The sequence below is a fragment of the Ambystoma mexicanum genome, chromosome 8 (genome assembly GCF_040938575.1).
Source record: "Ambystoma mexicanum isolate Mex_15411 chromosome 8, UKY_AmexF1_1, whole genome shotgun sequence".
Lineage (NCBI taxonomy): Eukaryota > Metazoa > Chordata > Amphibia > Caudata > Ambystomatidae > Ambystoma > Ambystoma mexicanum.
The window spans coordinates 59,294,116-59,317,111 of NC_090929.1; the positions used below are offsets into that span (position 1 = coordinate 59,294,116).

Here is a 22,996-nt window from a genome sequence, read left to right on the forward strand (position 1 = left end):
CCCTGATACATGTCACACCTGGACCCCCGATCGCCAGAGGAGTGAGCTCCAGAAGGGTCTCCTGTCTGGACACCTGGATTCCCCGATCGCCAGAGGAGTGGGCTCCAGAAGGGTCTCCTGTCTGGACACCTGGATTCCCCGATCGCCAGAGGAGTGGGCTCCAGAAGGGTCTCCTGTCTGGACACCTGGATTCCCCGATCGCCAGAGTAGTGGGCTCCAGAAGGGTCTCCTGTCTGGACACCTGGATACACCGATCGCCAGAGGAGTGGGCTCCAGAAGGGTCTCCTGTCTGGACACCTGGATCCCCCGATCGCCAGAGGAGTGGGCTCCAGAAGGGTCTCCTGTCTGGAGTCCCACTGAGAGGAAGCTGAGCCCTAATGCATGTCACACCTGGACCCCCGATCGCCAGAGGAGTGGGCCCCAGAAGGGTCTCCTGTCTGGACACCTGGATTCCCCGATCGCCAGAGGAGTGGGCTCCAGAAGGGTCTCCTGTCTGGACACCTGGATTCCCCGATCGCCAGAGGAGTGGGCTCCAGAAGGGTCTCCTGTCTGGACACCTGGATTCCCCGATCGCCAGAGGAGTGGGCTCCAGAAGGGTCTCCTGTCTGGACACCTGGATACACCGATCGCCAGAGGAGTGGGCTCCAGAAGGGTCTCCTGTCTGGACACCTGGATCCCCCGATCGCCAGAGGAGTGGGCTCCAGAAGGGTCTCCTGTCTGGGGTCCCACTGAGAGGAAGCTGAGCCCTAATGCATGTCACACCTGGATTCCCCGATCGCCAGAGGAGTGGGCTCCAGAAGGGTCTCCTGTCTGGACACCTGGATTCCCCGATCGCCAGAGGAGTGGGCTCCAGAAGGGTCTCCTGTCTGGACACCTGGATTCCCCGATCGCCAGAGGAGTGGGCTCCAGAAGGGTCTCCTGTCTGGACACCTGGATTCCCCGATCGCCAGAGGAGTGGGCTCCAGAAGGGTCTCCTGTCTGGACACCTGGATACACCGATCGCCAGAGGAGTGAGCTCCAGAAGGGTCTCCTGTCTGGAGTCCCACTGAGAGGAGGCTGAGCCCTAATGCATGTCACACCTGCACCCCCAGACTTCCAGAGGAGTGGGCCCCAGAAGGATCTCATGTCTGGACACCTGGATCCCCCGATCACCAGAGTAGTGGGCTCCAGAAGGGTCTCCTGTCTGGAGTCCCACTGAGAGGAAGCTGAACCCTAATGCATGTCACACCTGGACCCCCGATTGCCAGAGGAGTGGGCTCCAGAAGGTTCTCCTGTCTGGACACATGGACCCCTGATCTCCAGAGGAGTGGGCTCCAGAAGGGTCTCCGGTCTGGACACATGGACCCCTGATCTCCAGAGGAGTGGGCTCCAGAAGGGTCTCCGGTCTGGAGCCCCTCTGAGAGGAGGCTGAGTCTTGATAGATGTAACCCCTGGACCCCCGATCACCAGCGGAGTGGGCTCCAGAAGGGTCTCCTGTCTGAAGCCCCTCTGTGATGAGACTGGACCCTGATGCATGTCACACCTGGACCCCGATTGCCAGAGGAGTGAGCTATAGAAGGGTCTCCAGTCTGCAGCCCCTCTGAGAGGAGACTGAACCCTGATACATGTCACACCTGGACCCCCTATCGCCAGAGGAGTGGGCTCCAGAAGGGTCTCTGGTCCGCAGCCCCTCTGAGAGGAGGCTGAACCCTGATAGATGTAACCCTTGGACCCCCCCGATCTCCAGAGGAGTGGGCTCCGGAAGGGTCTCCTGTCTGAAGCCCCTCTGTGATGAGACTGGACCCTGATGCATGTCACACCTGGACCCTTGATTGCCAGAGGAGTGAGCTGCAGAAGGGTCTCATGTCTGGAGCCTCTTTGAGAGGAGGCTGAGCCCTGATGCATGTCACACCTGGACCCTCGATTGCCAGAGGAGTGAGCTGCAGAAGGGTCTTCTGTGTGGAGCCCCTCTGAGATGTGGTTGAGCCCTGATACATGTCACACCTGGACCCTCCGATCACAAGGGGAGTGTGCTCCAGAAGGGTCTCATGTCTGGACACATGGACCCCTGATCTCCACAGGAGTGCGCTCCAGATGGGTCTCTGGTCCGGAGCCCCTCTGAGAGAGAGATTAACAAATGCCAAATAAATAGAGGAATTATTTATAGGAAAGCAAATGAAGTAAATGTCATTTTATGACAGGAACTCTGTATACATAGGACAATGTGGTATTTGGTTAAAGTTTTTCATGGGCCTCATCACGAGTTGGGGCTGTAGCCCTTAAATGTGGTGGTAACGGTATTACCGCCGCATTTAAGGGCTGGCCCTATCATGAGTTGGCCGCTAAATCGGCTGTTTTACTGCCAGCTTTTTTCTGGAGGTGAAAATCCCTGTTTTTGGCGGTATTACAGTCGGCTGTATTAGCCCGCAGTATTAGCACTGAAAATTCCCCATTGGATCCAATGGACCCAATCAGGAATGGGGATTTATCGTTAAGGCCCAACCCGTTTCGGTGGTAATACCACTGGGCTAGTCGGTGCTAGGGCTATTACAGTCGGTGGTATTACAGCCGGGAATACAGCCCAACACGTGATGAGGCCCAAGAACATATGTAATTTTGCATGGTTACATAACAAACCAAATCGCACTATACATGTATGTTTTTTATTTATTTAGATGTTCTAAGGCTAATAACAATTTAGCCTTAAAGACAAGAAAGAAAATTAAAAGTAATGAAATAATAACACAGATTCGCGATACTGGAGTATTCGATGTCTGCCGTCCCTCTGTCCCTATTCACATCTGTCTATGCACACGTGTGTTGCAGTACCTCTGTACCCGTGTGCGTTGTGTTTAAGCTCTAATCTCAGTGTGTGTGTGATTATATGTGCATGTCTGCGCATGTCTCTGCACTGGGAACACGTGTGCCCTGCCGTTGTACCTCTGTGTCTGTGCGCATGCATCGGTGCTTCTGTGCACGGGTGGCTGTGGGCATTGTCTGTGGCCATGGCTTTCTTGTGTGTGTCGCTCACCCTCTCTTCTCTTGCAGCCTGTGACTGCCATGGCCTGTCAGAAGAGTGCTTCTTCGACCCTGAGCTCTATCGCAGCACTGGTCACGGGGGCCACTGCCAGAACTGCAGGGCACACACTGCCGGCCCACACTGCGAACACTGCCAGGAGAACTTCTTCCGTGATAACTCGAGCGGGACCTGCCTACCATGCCAGTGCAGCCCAGCTGGTAAGTCTTGCCACCAAAAATGCATGCTCCACGGGGTACAATTCAATATTTTGTATTTTATTGCAATTGGTTTAATCAAACCTTTACAATTTAGGAGAATAAAAAAAGAGATAAACAGAACTCTATTACAGTAAACAGAATACAAACAAAAGAAAAACAATTCTTAATGCATTCAATCAAGAACAAGCAATTTCACAGTACATGTAGTAAAGAGAAGGATAATAGAGATCAGTCAATCAGATCAGCTATTAAAAAAACCATTAAAAGAAGCAAACATACTTCAAAATCCATATATAAAAATTAATTACAGTTCATACCTGAATCATACAATTCTTTACAAATAAAATAATCTTCAAAATAAGAGGAGAATCAAGTAATAGTTTCCAGATTTGAGAATTTGCCTAGTAGGCCACCTATATACTCTGTGGCTATTTCCATACCCTACCCCATCTTAATACTCTTTAGAAAGCTCACAATTTAATAACAGTCGCACAACCTGGGGTACGGTCCTCTACATCACTGCGCATTGTGGGTCACCAGCCAGTTACATAGACTCTGCCTAGTGAGTCTGTGCGCGCTGCTCCATCAGGAGCGGTGGCCGACTGCGCGTCTTGCTGGCCCACTGGAGCCAGGGCTTCATCCATGCCCTACTATGCTTCTTCCCAGCAGCCGCTTGGAGAACTTGGAGATATCCAGTCGCAGCCATTGCTGACCAGGCCTCTCTAGAACCAGCTGGAATGTCTGCAGGCATCTACTTGGCTCCCTGGAAATCTTGGCCAAGCCGGCGCGACGCTCTATAGGACACGTGGCAGCCGGATCACCTCTTTGCTCGTCAGCAGTGGCCCCAGTCCCCTCTGTCTTCTTGTGAGGTCATTTTCATTTTGAATCAGCTGTTTTGATGGGGGACACTTCTTCCAGCTGTTTTAGGATTGACCAGGTTCCGTTATGCCTGCATGTCCCTTTCTTATGTATTTCGCCATCATGGGCTCAATGGGCTTCATAACGAGTTTGCCAGTCTGGAAACAAGGGTGCCGGTAAGCTCACTACGAGTCCGGCGGCCCGGGAAGTCAGGAACCAGCAAATTGTAAATCCCCATTCGGCACCGTTAGCAGCAGTTAGTCTGCCTACCATGGCCGCTGCGCCCGGCAGGGTCAGACCTGTCGGGCACAGCAGCCATGGCAGGCAGACTCAGAGTTTGCTGATCCAGAAACAACGGTGCCTGTGAACTTACCGGCTCCCTTGTTTCCAGGCCGGCAAACTGTCTCCTTCTTGGTGGCTGTTGTAGAGCCAGTTCTATATTCAGCCAGTGGTTGTGGGATCTGCCCACTCTGTGGCTGCTTTGAGGGTCAATAGAGGCGTTGCTAGTGGGGACGGTCATTCTCCTCTTCGCCCAACCGTTGAGGGAATAGCATGTTTTTAACTTCCTGGGCCTCATTATGAGTATGGCGGTAAGTGGTAAAATTGGAGGTAACTGAGTTACTTCCAATTTTGCCACTATGCCAAGTTATGAGTTTTGGCTTTGAGTGGAAGATTTACCTCCAGCAAAACCCTGGAGGTAAATCTTGCCACTCAACGCCAAAAAATTGGCAAATTTACTTGGGCGGTAATTCTGCCGTGGTCATTTCACAGAAAATGCCCCAATGTGTCCAATGAACCCAAAGTAAATAGAGATTTACACTGCTACCACCACTTGTAATCAGGCAGAAATTATGTCTGACCAAGTGGCAGTAACAGTAACTCCATTTGGTGGTATTTCAGAGGATTGTCTTCTGAAATACCTCCAAATTTGTAACGAGGCCCCCTGAGTCAGTTCGAGTCAGTTCCCATAGTCAATGCCAGCCCCTGTTTTAGAGCACTTCCTTGCCGGAGCGTCGACTTGTTCCAGCCCATTTCCTGCCCTGATGCACTGCACTATGGGAAAGGTTTCTTGTATATGTTGGGTGTCAGAAGCAGGGTTGAGTTACCCGGAGAAAGAGCTGTTGTGCGAAACACGTTGGTTGCATTAAAATACAATCAACCCTGATGATGCGGTGTGCGCCCCCATCTTTGAAAATAGTCTTTTTAAATGCTCGATTTTTTTTAGAATAAACCCATTGGGACAACGCTCTCCAGGCAGAAGGTGGCGGTGACTTGAGATTGTGTAAATTCCCATTCTTGGGGGTCCAGTTATGTGATCATGTGTGTCTTTCTCTAGGCTCATTGAACTTGCAGTGCGACAGCACCGGAACCTGCGACTGCAAACCCAGTGTCACTGGCAGGAAGTGCGACCACTGCAGTGTGGGGTTCCACTCGTTCACTGAGGTGGGCTGCAGGTAAGTGCCCCACCACAGTGTCACTGGCAGGGAGTGTGATGACTACAGTGTGGTGTTCCACTCTTTCACTGAGGGGGGCTGCAACTAAGTGCCCCACCACACTGGCACTGCAGTGTGGGGTTCCACTCATTCAATGAGGCAGGCTGCAGGTAAGTGCCCCACCAGTGTCATGGGCAGGGAGTGTGATGACTGCAGCGCGAGGTTCCACTCGTTCACTGAGGCGGGCTGCAGGTAAGTGCCTGTTAGGAATTTGCCTGGGCTTTTTTTAAAATTTTGTAAGGAATGGAATGATGGGAGATCATCCTCAGAAAATGTGTTGGGCTAATCCCTACACATTTTCCTATGCTCGCCACACAACAAATAGTCATGTGTATTCTGGGGGGGACACAGCCTACAGGTGCAGTCCTCCCTGTCACATTTAGCTGGAATGTGACAGCCACGGGTACGTCAAAGCATCTCAGGAAGGGGCAAGGCAACACCTTCCAACTGCCATGGACAGCCTAATTAAATATCAAAGGCTCCATGTATCCACTCTGTTCTATTGTGAAAGTTCTGTGTGGTGGCAGCGCACACTGAAGAGAGTTAAATGAAAGCAGGCCTGCAAAGAGACCTGGTCACAGAACTAACACAAGGGGCAGAAAACTAACAACTCTTTGATGTGCTATGTGTCAACTTAAAGCTAGCTCCAACCCCTCTGTATGAAGGGCAGTGAATGTCATGTCTGGGACAAATGTTTACAGTAGGCAACCTCTGCAGGGAACCCCATTTCAGAGGGAAGAAGTATGTGATTTGATGGAGACAGAAAGTCTGTCTCACCACAATCTTCAAGGGAGACCTGCGCTTTGATCATTAGCCACAGAGAGCTCAATTAACCAGAGAGACACTTTGATGAACAACAGACAGGAAGATGGGTGGGAAAGATTGTTGGTGGGGACCCAGGATTGGTTCATTAAGCTGGCCTTAGCATGCACCAATCTCTGGGGCCCATTTGGCTTTAAAAGAGGGTTGAGCCCCTCTTTTGGCAGATCATCCGATGACTTTTGAAAGGTGTTAGAAGAAGGTCTCATTTGAACCCTGGCTGAAGGTACAGTCTGCATTACAGCTTCCGCCAGTGAAGGAAGGGTATGATTTCCAAGAGGGAAGCCTCCCCTAAACATCTCCCAGGGAAAAAAGGGGGATTCCTACCTCAGAGGACCCATCCAGGAGCTTCAGAACCAGTACCTGAGCAGCACACAGCATGCCCTGCTAGGTTCTGCCAGAAAGCCTCCTAGGTGGGAAGTGCCAGAGAGTCTCTGAACAAAGGACAAAGCTGCTGCCTGCAAACACTCTCCTCAGCTTTGGGCCATCCGCCTTAAGGGAAAGCACAAGCCCTGCAAAGAAGCTAGGAGGAGTTTCAAAATAAGAATCAATCAGCATCCATCTTTAAAGGACATTTTCGAGGTGGTCGAGCCTTCGAACCGTGACCAGCTGCACCACTGACTGTCAGGCTGCAGTCACTAAAGCCGATCGAGACACCTCGACCACTGTTCCAGATCCGCCAACCAGCACAGAGACAGTGATTCTTGACCCTGAGCCGCTGTGTTGGCCAGCCTCCAGCTGTCCATCCAGGGTCGCTTGACGAACTGCCTAGCGCTTGATACCCGCAGCTGCCCCCCCCATCTTGAACTCTGTCGCAGGAGCTGCAAAGTGTCATGGAACCAACTTGACGCTGTGGAGCATCAGGATCAGCTCAAGCACCAGGTACATTGTGGTTCTGTCCCCCTGGTCCTGCTCTGAAGGCCCCTAGTGACATTGCGACCCCTTGCTCCCTTGGTGCTGAAACCAAATAACCTTGAACAGTTAAGACTGATTGCTTTACCAACTGCCCTCCTGTCAGTTTCCAGAGTCATCCCTTTCCTTCGTGAAACTGTCTGTCCTCTGTGTTCCTTTTGCAATAGTACTGTGCTAGAACTGTCCGTTGAAGTAATAACAAAGTAGATATGTTTTATTATTATTTATTTATTTGTATACAGTTCAAAGAACTTTTACAATCACTACATTATGGGTTAAAAATGAAAAACAATAATACAAATCCATTTACATATACAGGTATAAATACAAGTACAAATACAGGTTACCTGTACAAATACAAGTAATAACACACAGGACATGTAAACGCGGCACACAAGTCACAGAATACGATTTCAAATCCCATTACTTATACCTTGTCTTATGCTCACGAGGAATCCAAAATGTAGCAGTTCGAGGCCAGCATTGGACCCTCATCATCACCCCAGCCAGCCCCCGTCGCAGTGTCTGTCAAAGGTCTACAGACCCAGTGGGTAACCAAACTATCTACCCCAATGAAAACAGCTAAAATCCCTACCCATCTATCTTGGGGAGAATAAAATCACAAGAGTCACCCTACAAGGGCACCCAATAAATACTTAAATATTAAAACAAATCGGGAATACATGTACAGTACCGACTACAAGTTGGTTCATCCCGTGGAAATACATAGCCATCTCCCCGTATGGTTCAAGTTCTTCCTAACTTAGCACCCGACCTAAGGTCGTTAATAGGGTCGTTAATAAACATTTTGCTATTTTCTTTTGCCAGGTTTTTAGCCTCCCCTAAATAGGGCAGACTTGACTCTTTCCGATTCTGAGTTTATGCAATAATTCCAAAAGTCATCCTCCTTTATCGTTTCGCGCACATGCACGAAGCAGCCCAGGTTTGTCATATACATGTCGCCTAGATTTTTACACTGTGTGAGAACATGGTGGGGCATTTCCAAGGCCCCTGGTGCCCCACACATACGGCATATCCGGTCCCCTTCTGGTATCATGCACTTTACACCAAGAAAGATCAGCGACGGCAATTGATGTATTCGTAGTTTCAAAAGGAGCCGCTGCATTGCATAGGACGGGCGTTGCCTTGGATATCTTTGGGTTTGCAAGTAGGCGTGGGTCACATTCACCACATACGTGTCATTGGTCAGGGTAGACAAGTGTGAGTAGTTGTTGGTCCAATCCCACTTCCTTAATCTGTTTTTATATAGTAGGTTCAGTGAGTGGACCCTCGTCCCTCGTTTCAAATCGGGTCGCCAACCTATCCACTCATATATCCTTACCATTTGGTTGCCATATTCTGTATCACACTGTCTGTTCGGGCAACCATCAGACTCACTTAGGGTAGCTAATAATTTGCACTGTGGATGGGAATTACTTTCAATGTGCAATAAACCCTGTCTCACCATCAGCTGGCCTTTCAGAGAGATCAGCCCCAGTTCTAGTCGCAGCTACTCCATCAGCGTTCAGTTACTCACTTTCAGTGCCCGTTTACAAAAATAACCCTCAAGGCCGTCTAGCCACTTGTGATCACCCATACAAAGTGCCTCCAACCCATATAGCACCATTGGGCAGAAGCACGGTGAGTAGAGCACAAGAATTCCATCCAAAGTGTAACCAGCTGCGTTGGCTGCGATGGTACTTACAAGTGCAGTCAGTTGCCGAGCCCTTATACTCTTAGCCTCTATGATTTCCTTATAGGACCTCCTTGCACCCATCTCCTGGCCCAAATAAGGGTACGTGTTCACATAGTCGACTCTACCTAGATTGGTGTCCAAACGCATATGCTTGATTTTTTTAGGAGAGATAATCATAACCTTGGTTTTCCCCAGGTTAATGGTTAAATTGTTATCTCCCGCAAACCTGGTTATGGTCTCAAACGTAGCCCGAGCACCAGAGGTGTGGTTAATCATAACCAGGTCATCTGCGTATGACATGCACGGAATAGGGCAATTGCCAGTCTTCGGGTACCATCCTGTACCCTCCTTAAAGCGTGGTGGAAGACCTGCCATATATAGGTTATACAGGAAAGGAGCCAACGGGTATCCCCGTTTCACTCCCCTGAATATTTGCACCTTTTGAGACATAAAGCCCTGGTCATCTAATCGGACACTGGAATGGGTATTTAGGTGCAAGCCCCTTGTCGTATTCAGAAGCCCCTTCCGGGCATCCCCATCTTTTCATTTTATCCCATAGCTTTTGCCGGTTGACACCATCAAATGCTGCCCGGAAGTCAACAAAAATTACACTGAGGGTCGCCCCATGTGCGGCCTAGGATATCCGGATAAGTACGTCTAATACCCTCAGGTTGTGGACTGTGCAACTTCCCGGTTGAAACCCTGTTTGGGTGAAGTGCAATAAGCGAATACTTACGGCACAACTCTGTAGGGCCTTCAGTAGGAATGTAGAAACGATCTTCCCAGAAACATCCAGGAGAGACAGCAGTCGGTAATAGTCGGGAATTAGCCGATCCCCTTTCTTGTACACTGGCACAAGAACGGACTGCTGCCAGGAAGTGGGGATAGATTGGTCACTGCACACTTTATCAAACAAGATCTTAAGTATTCGTGCCCACCTCCCAGGGTTTTCCTTTAGGACCACGTTGGCCAACCCATTTGGTTCGGGTGCCCTTTAGTCCATAAGCTTCCGGATTGCCTCCTCTGTTTCGTTTTCCCCTATTTCCAGATCCCATCCCATGAGCAGAAACCCCATATTTTAATTCAACCTTGACTGGACAGTGCCTTTTATTATTGTGTAATAATTGTGTTATCCTTGGGTAATAATTGTATTTTCACTGTGTTGCAACTATCCAACGATCCACGACCTTTCGGAGACGAGTCTGCCATTCCGTCCATGTTACCAAAATTGGACAAGGAGGTTTATAATTTACTTGTGTTTCCAATGTGTTTGGATCCCTTCGGGTGTACTAGAGGTGTGGGGCTGATTGAAGGTTTAGAAATCGATAATCATCCCTGGACCACTGGTGCCCCAGAAGATGATTCATCATCTTGCCCCACCACACTGTCCCTTGCACTGCAGTCTGCGGTTCCACTCTTTCACTGAGGCGGGCTGCAGGTAAGTGCCCTGCTACAGTGTCACTGGCACTGCAGTGTGAGGTTCCACTCTTTCACTGAGGTGGGCTGCCGGTAAGTGCCCCACCACACTGTTACTGGCACTGCAGTATGGGGTTCCACTCATTCACTGAGGCGGGCTGCAGGTAAGTGCCCCACCACACTGTCACTGGCACTGCAATGTGGGGTTCCACTTTTTCACTGAGGCGGTTTGCAGGTAAGTGCCCCACCACACTGTCACTGGCACTGCAGTGTGGGGTTCCACTATTTCACTGAGGTGGTTTGGAGGTAAGTGGCCTACTACACTGTCACTGGCACTGCAGTGTGTGGTTCCACTCTTTCACTGAGGGGGCCTGCAGGTAAGTGCCCCACCACAGTGTCACTGGCACCGCAGTGTGGGTTTCCACTCGTTCATTGAGGAGGTTTGCAGGTACGTGTCCCACCACACTGTCACTGGCACTGTAGTGTGGGGTTCCACTCGTTCACTGCGGCGGGCTGTAGGTAAGTGCCCCACCACAGTGTCACTGGCACTGCAATGTGGGGTTCCACTTGTTCACTGAGGGGGGTTGCAGGTAAGTGCCCACCACAGTGTTACTGGCACTGCAGTGTGGGGTTCCACTCGTTTCTGAGGCAGGCTGCAGGTAAGTGCCCCACCACAGTGTCACTGGCACTGCAATGTGGGGTTCCACTTGTTCACTGAGGGGGGTTGCAGGTAAGTTCCCCGCCACAGTGTCACTGGCACTGCAGTGTGGGGTTCCACTTTTTCACTGAGGCGGTTTGCAGGTAAGTGCCCCACCACACTGTCACTGGCACTGCAGTGTGGGGTTCCACTATTTCACTGAGGTGGTTTGCAGGTAAGTGGCCTACTACACTGTCACTGGCACTGCAGTGTGTGGTTCCACTCTTTCACTGAGGGGGCCTGCAGGTAAGTGCCCCACCACAGTGTCACTGGCACCGCAGTGTGGGTTTCCACTCGTTCATTGAGGAGGTTTGCAGGTACGTGTCCCACCACACTGTCACTGGCACTGTAGTGTGGGGTTCCACTCGTTCACTGCGGCGGGCTGTAGGTAAGTGCCCCACCACAGTGTCACTGGCACTGCAATGTGGGGTTCCACTTGTTCACTGAGGGGGGTTGCAGGTAAGTGCCCACCACAGTGTTACTGGCACTGCAGTGTGGGGTTCCACTCGTTTCTGAGGCGGGCTGCAGGTAAGTGCCCCACCACAGTGTCACTGGCACTGCAATGTGGGGTTCCACTTGTTCACTGAGGGGGGTTGCAGGTAAGTGCCCCGCCACAGTGTCACTGGCACTGCAGTGTGGGGTTCCAATAGTTCACTGAGGCGGGCTGCAGGTAAGTGCCCCACCACAGTGTCACTGGCACTGCAGTGTGGGGTTCCACTTGTTCACTGAGGGGGGTTGCAGGTAAGTGCCCCGCCACACTGTCACTGGCACTGCAGCGTGGGGCTCCACTCTTTCACTAGGCGGTATGCAGGTAAGTTCCCCACCACACTGTCACTGGCACTGCAGTGTGGGGCTCCACTCGTTCAATGAGGCGGTATGCAGGTAAGTTCCCCACCACACTGTCACTGGCACCGCAGTGTGGGGCTCCACTCGTTCACTGGGACGGGCTGCAGGTGAGTGCCCCATCACAGTGTCACTGGCACTGCAGTGTGGGGCTCCACTCGTTCAATGATGCGGTATGCAGGTAAGTTCCCCACCACACTGTCACTGGCACTGCAGTGTGGGGCTCCACTCGTTCAATGAGGCGGTATGCAGGTAAGTTCCCCACCACACTGTCACTGGCACCGCAGTGTGGGGCTCCACTCGTTCACTGAGGCGGGCTGCAGGTAAGTTCCCCACCACAGTGTCACTGGCACCGCAGTGTGGGGCTCCACTCTTTCACTAGGCAGTATGCAGGTAAGTTCCCCACCACACTGTCACTGGCACTGCAGTGTGGGGCTCCACTCGTTCAATGAGGCGGTATGCAGGTAAGTTCCCCACCACACTGTCACTGGCACCGCAGTGTGGGGCTCCACTCGTTCACTGAGGGGGGTTGCAGGTAAGTGCCCACCACACTGTCACTGGCACTGCAGCGTGGGGCTCGACTCTTTCACTAGGCGGTATCCAGGTAAGTTCCCCACCACACTGTCACTGGCACTGCAGTGTGGGGCTCCACTCGTTCACAGAGGCGGGCTGCAGGTAAGTGTCCCACCCCAGCCTCTCCCTACTTATCCTTCATTTCTTCCCCCTACACCACCCCTGGCCTCCTCCCCTCTACACCTCACATCTTGATAAGTCAGCGTGCTCGAGACCAAGTGGCGGCGTTAGCATAGGAAGGCCATTGCATTTCTGCTCTATACAGAGGATAAGCACGCTACTGTGATTAGATGTGCCAGCACACCTGTCTACACGGGTATATCTGTACTTACCGCCGCATGAGAGAATTCCTCACGCTGCTCAGAGTCAGAAGTAATGCAAAAAGGAGAACTGAGCAGAGAAAACAGAAAATGCACATTTAACAGGAGACTTTTTTTTTAGCACACTGCATAATGAAGTGCACGATCTAACAGAGCACACGTTCAATTGCATAGGGCAGGTTTGCATGTAGCCTGATCCTTGTACTTAAAAAGTGTACTGTATTATTTCTAAGATCTGGTGTGCCAGGTTAGATGCCACGTCTTGGCAGGACGGTGGCCCCCGAGACAGGTAGGCACCTTTCCGGGGGCTTAGAAAGCAAAGAGCCCAGGACTCCCCATCTCAGATGGGGAGAGCAGGGGGAGTCTGTGCAGGTCCTGCCAGGAGAAAAGAAAAGAACGCTTTGCTAAAGACAATGGAGCGGCCGCTTGTATAGTGATAGAGCCCAATGCAATCATGAACCATCGGACGCGTCCTTTCTGGACTTCCTGGTCCCTTACCCATAGGGGCTTGCACTCAGCAGTACTCCCAACATGGCCGCCGAACGTGGAACGCTGTTAACCAGTTTCCGCGCTGTACGCATTACATTCTATAAAGCGGACACGCCCGCGCAGCCCTGCACATCTCAATGCTACCGCTTGCCGTGGCTAGAACTGTGCTGCCGTAGTTCGCTTTGCTTATCCTTTTGATTCCTGGTTCCCAGTCCCCCTAAATTCCTTCTCCTTCATTCCCCCTCTTTTTTGTCCTCTATTGCATCCCGGATCTCCTTGCACTCGTTCCCCGAGTGCGCTCTTCGCCGTTTCCTGGATTTTCCCCAGACATCTGAATGTTCCAGCAGACGGAACGCTGAACGCACGCTGGAACCCGAGGACCGACGCACAGAGTTATACAAGACCCGAACTATTCGGAAGAAGACTCCATCGAAGAACTCCAACAAACAACATAGACAGGTGAAAAGGGGGGAAACCTGTGACAGATTGAGACGCCAACAAACTGATACAGATACGGACATGGAGGCTGCAGTTCAAGACCTCATGCGCAGCATGCAAGAGTTAACCACAGAAGTTCAGAATCTCAAAGCCGAGAATGCTGCATTAAAACAACTAGTCCTGTCTCGTGATTCCGCGCGCAAGGAAAGTGTATTGCTGGGCGGAGTAGTGGATAAATATGATGGTTCCTCAAAGAACCTTTGTGGTTTCCTTGATTCGTGTTTAGTGCACTTTACCTTTAAGCCCTACTATTTTTCCACCCCCAGGGCAAAGGTGGGCTTGATGATTTTGCATCTCTCCGGGAATGCATTAACCTGGGCTACGCCCTTAGTTAATTCTGGAGATGCCCTCCTGGATGATTATGATGGGTTCGTACAGGCTCTAAAGACCATGTTTGCCCGCCCAGAACAGTTTTACAGTGCCCAAGAACGTCTATTGGATTTCCAACAAGGGTCCCAGGATATGCTTACCTATGTAACACGCTTTAAGCAACTGGCCAAGGAAGCAGATTGGTCCTCGGAGGCCTGCTTTACCCTATTTCGGAGAGGACTAAACGAAGAGATAAAAGATGAGCTAGCCAGGGTAGCTCGCCCAGGTTCCTTCCGGGCCCTTATCGACCTCTATTTACAAATAGACTTTCGTATCCAGGAAAGGAAGGCGGAAAAGAAGAAAAAAAAGATGCCTTACCAAAAGACCTCTGTAGAATCTCCCTCTAAACCCACTCATGCCCCGACCACAGACCCAGAACCCATGCAACTGGGGGCCTTCCGCGGACCCATATCTCCACAAGAAAGATTGCGACGGATTCACACTGTGCTGTGTATGTACTGTGCCTCAGATAAACATCTTGTGACAGAATGTCCTTTGGCCCCTCCACGGCGTTCTGGAAACACCAGCTCCCGATCCTAGATGGAGCACAGCTTCGGGAGAGAGATGTTTGCTCCACATCTATTCCATCCTTGAACTCTCCTGGACAAAACAACCTTGTGATTTTACAGGCCTTTCTGTCACCGTCCAAGAAAGAAATGTACCCCATTCTGGCATTAGTGGATTGTGGGGCCATGGGGATTTTTATAGATCAGGATTGGGTCACTACCCACCACATTCCATATGAAACTCGAGACATCATGCAACCTGTAGAGGCCATCGATGGAAGACCTCTCTTCAGGACCAATAACCTTGCAACCAAAGAGATCCAGCTCTCGATAAACCATCATCAAGAGATGATCAAGTTTGACATCATAAAGTCTGCCCTGTATCCAATGGTACTGGGTATGCCCTGGTTACAGAAGCACAACCCATACATCAACTGGGGAGCAGGATACTTGTTTCTTGGCTCCGAACATTGCATGTCTCACTGTCTATCCCTGGATTCCTCGTCAAGATCCTCTGAAAGTACGCTGACAGACCAGCAAGGCCCACTAACGGTCTCAAATATTATCCAGGTCCCCAGGGCCAATCGGGATTACACTGATGTGTTTTCAACTGCCATAGTTCAAGCCCTACCCGCTCACAGACCTGAAGACTGTGCTATAGATACTGAACCCTCAGCGGTGATTCCCTTTGGAAGGAGGTTCATCCTATCAGAACCAGAGAAAAGGGCCCTCCGACAATACTTGGATACCAACTTAGAAAATGTCACCATACGACCATCCAAATCCCCGGCGGGAGCATCTTTGTTTTTAGTTCCCAAGAAAGACACTAAGGAGCTTAGGCCTTGTCTTGATTATCGTGGTCTTAATCAATGCACCCTCAAGGACCGCTACACATTGCCCTTAATCTTGGATATCCTGGAAGCGGTGAGAGGAGCTGTAATCTTCACAAAATTGGATCTCAGAGGTGCCTACCTTCTGATCCGTATAAAGGAAGGTGACGAATGGAAAACAGCCTTTAGAACACCCTTTGGTCACTTTGAATACCTGGTTATGCCCTTCAGACTCGCCAAATGCCCCACCGGTCTTCCAACGTTTTTTGGACCGGGTGTTTTCCGATATGCTGTTCCTCTTCGTCATAGTTTACCTGGATGATATACTGATATACTCCAAGGACCATCTTAAGCATGAAGAGCATGTTAAGGCAGTCTTACAGCGCCTCCGTGAACATAAGCTCCTGGCTAAACCCGAGAAATGCCTTTTTCATGTCTCTATGTTCACTACCTTGGATTTGTCCTTAGTCCAGAAAGAATTGGAATGGACCACTCAAAAGTAGATTCCATACTATCCTGGCCTGTTCCAACTAATGTGAAACAGATTCAATCCTTCCTGGGGCTTGCCCATTTCTACCGGAAATTCATACTTCCTTTTCAGAGATAGTTCAACCGATCATTACATTGTTGAAGAAGGATACTCCCATCCTCTGGACAGCAGCCCAAGACGAGGCGTTCCAACGGTTGAAGTCGCAATTTACACAAGCCCCCATCTTGGCTCAACCTGACATTGATCGACCTTTCCCAGTGGAGACTGATGCCTCCAACTACGCCATCGGAGCAGTCCTAAAGCAGGAATTTGAGGATAAGTTATAACACCCCATCGCTTATCTCTCGCGAACCCTAACTCCTAGCGAGACCCATTATTCTGTTCTGGAAAAGGAATTGTTAGCCATCCGTCAAGCCTTCACAGAGTGGCGTCATCTTCTCCTGGGAGAAAAACATCCTGTTCAGGTCCGTATGGATCATCAGAATCTTCAAGTTCTACAATCCCTGGAATGTGGGAATAGTCGTCAAGCCCGTTGGGCCTTCTTCTTTGCCCAGTACCAGTTTCAAATCCATCATGTTCCTGGAACACACAACTTAATTGCTGACGCCTTATCCCGATGTCCCGACTACGAAACTCTTGAAGATCGATCCTTCCCAAAGATGTTTCCCCATACAATTTTCGTAGCCCAAGCAATCACTCTCCTGGAAGACATTCGGATTCAAACACAGTCCTCTGAGACCTGGAAGGAATTTACTGGGAAGAATTGATGGAATCTTAAAACAAAGGACGGGTATTTGTTCAAGGACAATGGCCTGGTTATTCCCACACAGAGACTGCGACAAAGGATTACAAGCCTCTGTCATGATACCCTTCATTCAGGACATCGTGGCATTACCAACACTCTCCGTTTAATACAAAGACAGTTTTGGTGGCCAAAAATGAAAGTTGACGTCCAGCAGTACATCCAAGCCTGTGCAGTCTGCAATCAAAACAAGCATGATAACAAGGGCCGGCGGGTCTCCTACTCCAACCAACGCTACCAACAAGACCCTGGGAAATTATTGCTACAGACTTTATTGTGGAACTACCACCTTCCAGGGGATACACAACTATCATGGTTACCATTGATTTATTCACTCACATGGCTCATTTTACACGCTTGTATAAACTACCATCTTCCTCAGAACTCGCTGGAATCTTCCTGGAACACATATTCCGACTTCATGGACTCCCTTCCAAGATCATATCAGATAGAGGTCCTCAATACATATCTCAATTCTGGAAACACTTATGCCGTATAGTAGGAATCCAATGTGTCCTCTCCTCAGGTTATCATCCACAGACCAACAGAGCTACTGAATGTGTGAACCAAACCCTGGAGCAGTATCTTCGTTGTTTCACCACCAAGGTCCAGGACGATTGGTCTCTCTTAATGTCAGGAATGGCACTCTGTCAAGAGTGGCACAGGGTACCCAGGTAGGGCTTGGGTGGCTGTGCTGAAGTAAGGTAGCAGATAAGCACACACAGCAGGAAGTTCAACAAGAAAGAAGAGTAGGAAACAGTAGCTGTGAGCCAAAAGGGGCAAAAGATACAAAGGTACAAACAATCTAGATTCCCTCTTGGGGTGTATGCTGAAATGGGAAAGAGTGTTCCACAAACCTTAGGAAACTCCAGCCTTCTGCACAGATTGCTATAACAGATGCCCACGCTGTATGCTCATGGCTGGGAACAACAGCAGTGGGTGTCTGTAACAGTGAAAACGCGACAAAGGAAGGGGCAGAGGTTGCCTGCCGGAAACCAACAGGCAAGCTCTGTACAAAGGGATTACATAAGAAACATGAGAAGATAAGAACAGAAATATCCAGCGAAAAGGAAGTCAATGAGCAATCTAGCAGAAGGAAATGAAGGAAAGGCAGTTAGACTGAAATAGATAACCTAAGGTGGAGTACAGAGGACTCAAGGAAGAGAACAAGGAGCAGCAGTCAGGAAAACAGAAGGGCTGCAAAGTAGGAAGCAGGTCTGCAGTCAAGAGTGGCACTAGGTGCAGGCAAACTGTATTGGACTGCGGAGGACTGTAGTAGGCTGCAAGGCAGGGAGTCCAGAAGAACAGGACAGAGAGAGATTAGTAGTAGGCGACAGACAGAGAGCCCAAAAGAATAGGGCCGTGAGGTAAGGAGCCCAGAGGAGCAGGGCTGTAGGCAGCGGAGGGAGACAGGCTGCAAGGAAGGAGCCCAGAGGACACAGGCTGAAGGCAGCAGAGGGAGCAGGCTGCAAGGAAGGAGCCCAGAGGACAAGGGCTGTAGGCAGCGAAGAGGTGCAGGCTGCAAGGTAGGGAGCCCAGGGAACAAGGGCTTGGAGACAGCAGAGGGTTGCAAGCTGCACGGTAGGGAGCCCAGAGGACAAGGGCTGTAGGCAGCAAAGAGGTAGGTGCAGGCTGCAAGGTAGGGAGCCCAGGGAACAAGGGCTTGGAGACAGCTGAGGGTTGCAAGCTGCACGGTAGGGAGCCCAGAGGACAAGGGCTGTAGGCAGCCGGAGTGAGGCAGGTTGCAGGGCAGGGAGCCCAGAGGACAAGGACGGTAGGCAGCCGGAGTGAGGCAGGCTGCAGGGCAGGGAGCCCAGAGGACAAGGATTGTAGGCAGCCGGATTGAGGCAGGCTGCAGGGCATGGAGCCCAGAGGACAAGGACTGTAGGCAGCCGGAGTGAGGCAGGCTGCAAGGCGGGCTGCAGAGGACTAGGACTAAAGGCAGCCGGGGTGAGGCAGGCTGCAGGGCAGGGAGCCCAGAGGACAAGGACTGTAGGCAGCCAGAGTGAGGCAGGCTGCAGGGCAAGGAGCCCAGAGGAGCAGGGCAGCAAGGAGTGAGCACAGAGGAGCAGGGCCGCTGACTGTAGAGGGCTGCAGAGGACTGTAATAGGCTGCAAGGAAGGAAGCCCAGAGGACAAGGGCTGTAGGTAGAAGGCAGCGGAGCGTGATCGGCTGCAAGGCAGGGAGCCCGGAAAGGGCACTGGAACAAAACAGGATAATGCAGCAACAGGAACAGCATACAAAGTAAAGGGTCAAGGCAAACAGGAGCGGGGAGAACTCAAGATGCAAGACACTGTGCTCCTGCAGGCAGCTGCTTATATACAGCCCTGCCCTGTTCTGAGGCAGGCTAATTGACAGCACCTGGAGCGGCACACCTGAAGACAATCTGCCTCCTCCCTCTCTGGTCCTGAGCAGGTGGAAGCAGCACTGGCCGCTAGGGCTTCTGGGGATTTTGGTCCCAATAACGATGAATGAGAATAGCCAGGAATAAAGGACTCTAGCCAGGTGCATTACGGTAGATGTAGTTAATTGAATAAAATAAGAACCAAAGTTGAGCAAATGGAAATAAAAGACCAAGGCATGAAAAGGAGTTGTTCAAGGAGTATTAGGAGGATAAATGAGTACCAAGTAGTCCATGGTGGATGCCAATGCGTGCGCCAGCGGCGTGGGCATGACAGTATGCCCCTCTCCATGCCCCTCTCCAAGCCCCCTGAAGACTGACCAACAAGAAGAGCACGTCCAAGGCCTGTCACACCGCGAGAGAGTCTTATACCAAAAAGGCACATCATGAAGCACCAAAAACTGTTTAATGCTGCAAGGTGAGAGTCTTGAAGGGAGGAGACATTACCAATGTTTCGAACCTTTGAGGTAGAATTTAGAAAAAAAACCTCTTAGGGACCAAAACCCCAACAGAGCGTTCATGAACTGAGGAACTGTGGAGATGTGCTGCAGGCTCCATGGCATATATTGCTTTGAAAGAAGTGGTCTTCCTTAGGACTGGCAACGATACAGTGCTGAAAGGTGGAACCAGAGATTCAGCTGAATTGGTTGCTCTGGGACGGTCGTCCAAATAGTCAGAAGCAGCAATGGCAACATGAAGATTTGCGACAGAGACTTCAGAAGTAACAAATGTTGCAGGAACTCCATGAGTTGCAGGGAGATCTGGAATGGCAGTAGGAAGTTCAGATGCTGTAACAGCTGGAAGTATAGGTGTCACAGGAGCACCAGCCGACAGAGACGCAACTGAGACTGATGGCGTTGTGACTGGTAGTTTAGGTGCTGCAGAGGCACCAACAGGATCTACCAGAGCTGTAGCCTTAATAGGAGAACTTTTAACTGGCTTTGCAACAGGTACTGTCCTTGCAGGCAGAGAAGAAGGGGGTGCTTCGACTGCAGTGGGAGTGATCTGAGATGAGGCATCAGTAGCAGATTCAGGAGTACTAGCAGGGGGAGCAGCAGAGATTGGGCTAGCAGATCTTGTAACAAGTAGCATGGTGGATGTAGGACCAGGAAAGGGTAAGCCTTCCGAAGGCTGGCCTGTAAAGTCTTGTGTGCCCAAGTTGATACATGGATCTGGGGTATTGACAGTAGGCAAAGTTGGATTCCAGACAGGTACTGGGTATGTTTCAGGATCTGACTCATGGTCAGGAGTGCCAATGTTCATAGAAGCAGTGTACATCTCAGATCTGGTCACTTCAGTAGAGGCTGTAAGTGGGAGTAAAGGACCAACATCAAGGGCAAGAACGGAACAATCCTTTGACTCAGCGTAATCTCCAGTCAGATGATTACACCTGATTTTTGGTGTAATGGCCGTGTGAGCGATCTTGGCCACTGGAGGAGTCAATTCTTCACCATCTGAACGACAGCCTGAGTTACTGTGGCTAGTAAGTGAATGAGCGGTGTCAGGCTTTAACTGGTATGTATATGCCAAGTTCAGGTCTTCCATCTGCTCTGTATAAGTCTGTATCCTCTTCTGTGTTACCAGTACAGGCCTTAATCTGTTAAACTCTAAAGACAGAATGTCGGGTGTTGGACATAGTGTCAGATGGTCTGGTAAATTGTGTCCCTTTGCTAGATTCTTATAATGCAGATAGACAAATTCATCATAGAGGTCTTGGGTTTGTCTTTTAAGGCGCAAGAGCTGCTCTTGAAACTGGTATGTTCCATTAGCCAGTTCTACAACTTCGGAATCTGGTGTAGCAAAAAAGCCAGGTGTTACCATCTGAAGACTGACCTTAGAGTTATCGTGGTTAGTAGTTACAGGGGAAGCATTAGGACAACCGATGGTCAGTATTGGTCTTTTGTACCCAGGACTAGCAGCTCTAACTTCAGGATACTGAATGTCTTGTCCTGTTAAATGAGTGGTATCGGTAGTCTGGGGAGGTTGTGTAGCTTGCCAAGCTGATCTTGAGGATGTCACTTTGGCAATAACGTACTCTAGTTGAGAGTTTGCCACAATGAGTGCAACATCCTTGGTTGAAGCAGTGTCAAAAGAAATGCCAGAAAGTGCATGAGTGTTATCCACTGGTTGGGCTAACAAAATCTGCAAGAGTTCGTTATCTAGCTGTAGTTCTTCTACAGATAGAGACTGTGGATCATAGTTGCAAATGTCATAGTAGTTATACATAGAAGCGTCAGAGAGCCAGTGAGTGTAGTACTGTGCTTGTAAACCTTTGTTTACTAGGACGAGTCTGTCTTTTAAACTGGGGTTTTTGTTTGCTGTCCTTAGGAAAACTTTAGATCTTTGTAGAGGTTTCTTGAACCGAAAAGAAGGCATCTTTGGTCTGTGTGTGCTTTTCCTGCCTATGGAACAAGAATCTTTTGGGTCTTGCATTCTGTCAGGAATGGCACTCTTTCAAGAGTGGCACAGGGTACCCAGGTAGGTTTTGGGTGGCTGTGCTGAAGTAAGGTAGCAGATAAGCACACACAGCAGGAAGTTCAACAAGAAAGAAGAGTAGGAAACAGTAGCAGTGAGCCAAAAGGGGCAAAAGATACAAAGGTACAAACAAACTGGATTCCCTCTTGGGATGTATGCTGAAATGGGAAAGAGTGTTCCACGAACCTTAGGAAACGCCAGCCTTCTGCACAGATTGCTATAACAGAGGCCCACGCTGTATGCTCATGGCTGGGAACAATAGCAGTGGGTGTCTGTAACACTGAAAACGCGACAAAGGAAGGGGCAGAGGTTGCCTGCCGGAAACCAACAGGCAAGCTCTGTACAAAGGGATTACATAAGACACATGAGAAGACAAGAACAGAAATATTCAGCGAAAAGGAAGTCAATGAGCAATCTAGCAGAAGGAAATGAAGGAAAGGCAGTTAGACTGAAATAGATAACCTAAGGTGGAGTACAGAGGACTCAAAGAAGAGAACAAGGAGCAGCAGTCAGGAAAACAGAAGGCTGCAAAGTAGGAAGCAGGTCTGCAGTCAAGAGTGGCACTAGGTGCAGGCAAACTGTATTGGACTGCGGAGGACTGTAGTAGGCTGCAAGGCAGGGAGTCCAGAAGAACAGGACAGAGAGAGATTAGTAGTAGGCGAAAGACAGAGAGCCCAAAAGAATAGGGCCGCGAGGTAAGGAGCCCAGAGGAGCAGGGCTGTAGGCAGCGGAGGGAGACAGGTTGCAAGGAAGGAGCCCAGAGGACACGGGCTGAAGGCAGCAGAGGGAGCAGGCTGCAAGGAAGGAGCCCAGAGGACAAGGGCTGTAGGCAGCGAAGAGGTGCAGGCTGCAAGGTAGGGAGCCCAGGGAACAAGGGCTTGGAGACAGCAGAGGGTTGCAAGCTGCACGGTAGGGAGCCCAGAGGTCAAGGGCTGTAGGCAGCGAAGAGGTGCAGGCTACAAGGTAGGGAGCCCAGGGAACAAGGGCTTGGAGACAGCAGAGGGTTGCAAGCTGCACGGTAGGGAGCCTAGAGGACAAGGGCTGTAGGCAGCCGGAGTGAGGCAGGCTGCAGGGCAGGGAGCCCAGAGGACAAGGACGGTAGGCAGCCGGAGTGAGTCAGGCTGCAAGGCAGGGAGCCCAGAGGACAAGGATTGTAGGCAGCCGGAGTGAGGCAGGTTGCAGGGCAGGGAGCCCAGAGGACAAGGACGGTAGGCAGCTGGAGTGAGGCAGGCTGCAGGGCAGGGAGCCCAGAGGACAAGGATTGTAGACAGCCGGAGTGAGGCAGGCTGCAGG

At 50.5% G+C, this 22,996-nt stretch overlaps 1 protein-coding gene across 1 annotated transcript in view; it reads left to right on the forward strand.

Annotated features, from left to right (window-relative positions):
- LAMC3 (laminin subunit gamma 3) overlaps positions 1 to 22,996 on the forward strand; it is a 1,037,231-nt gene that overhangs the window by 263,998 nt on the left and 750,237 nt on the right. The window contains exons 5-6 of the mRNA XM_069609277.1: positions 3,028 to 3,216; positions 5,411 to 5,528. Coding sequence (XP_069465378.1) covers positions 3,028 to 3,216; positions 5,411 to 5,528 — 307 coding nt within the window. The remainder of the gene's footprint in view (positions 1 to 3,027; positions 3,217 to 5,410; positions 5,529 to 22,996) is intronic.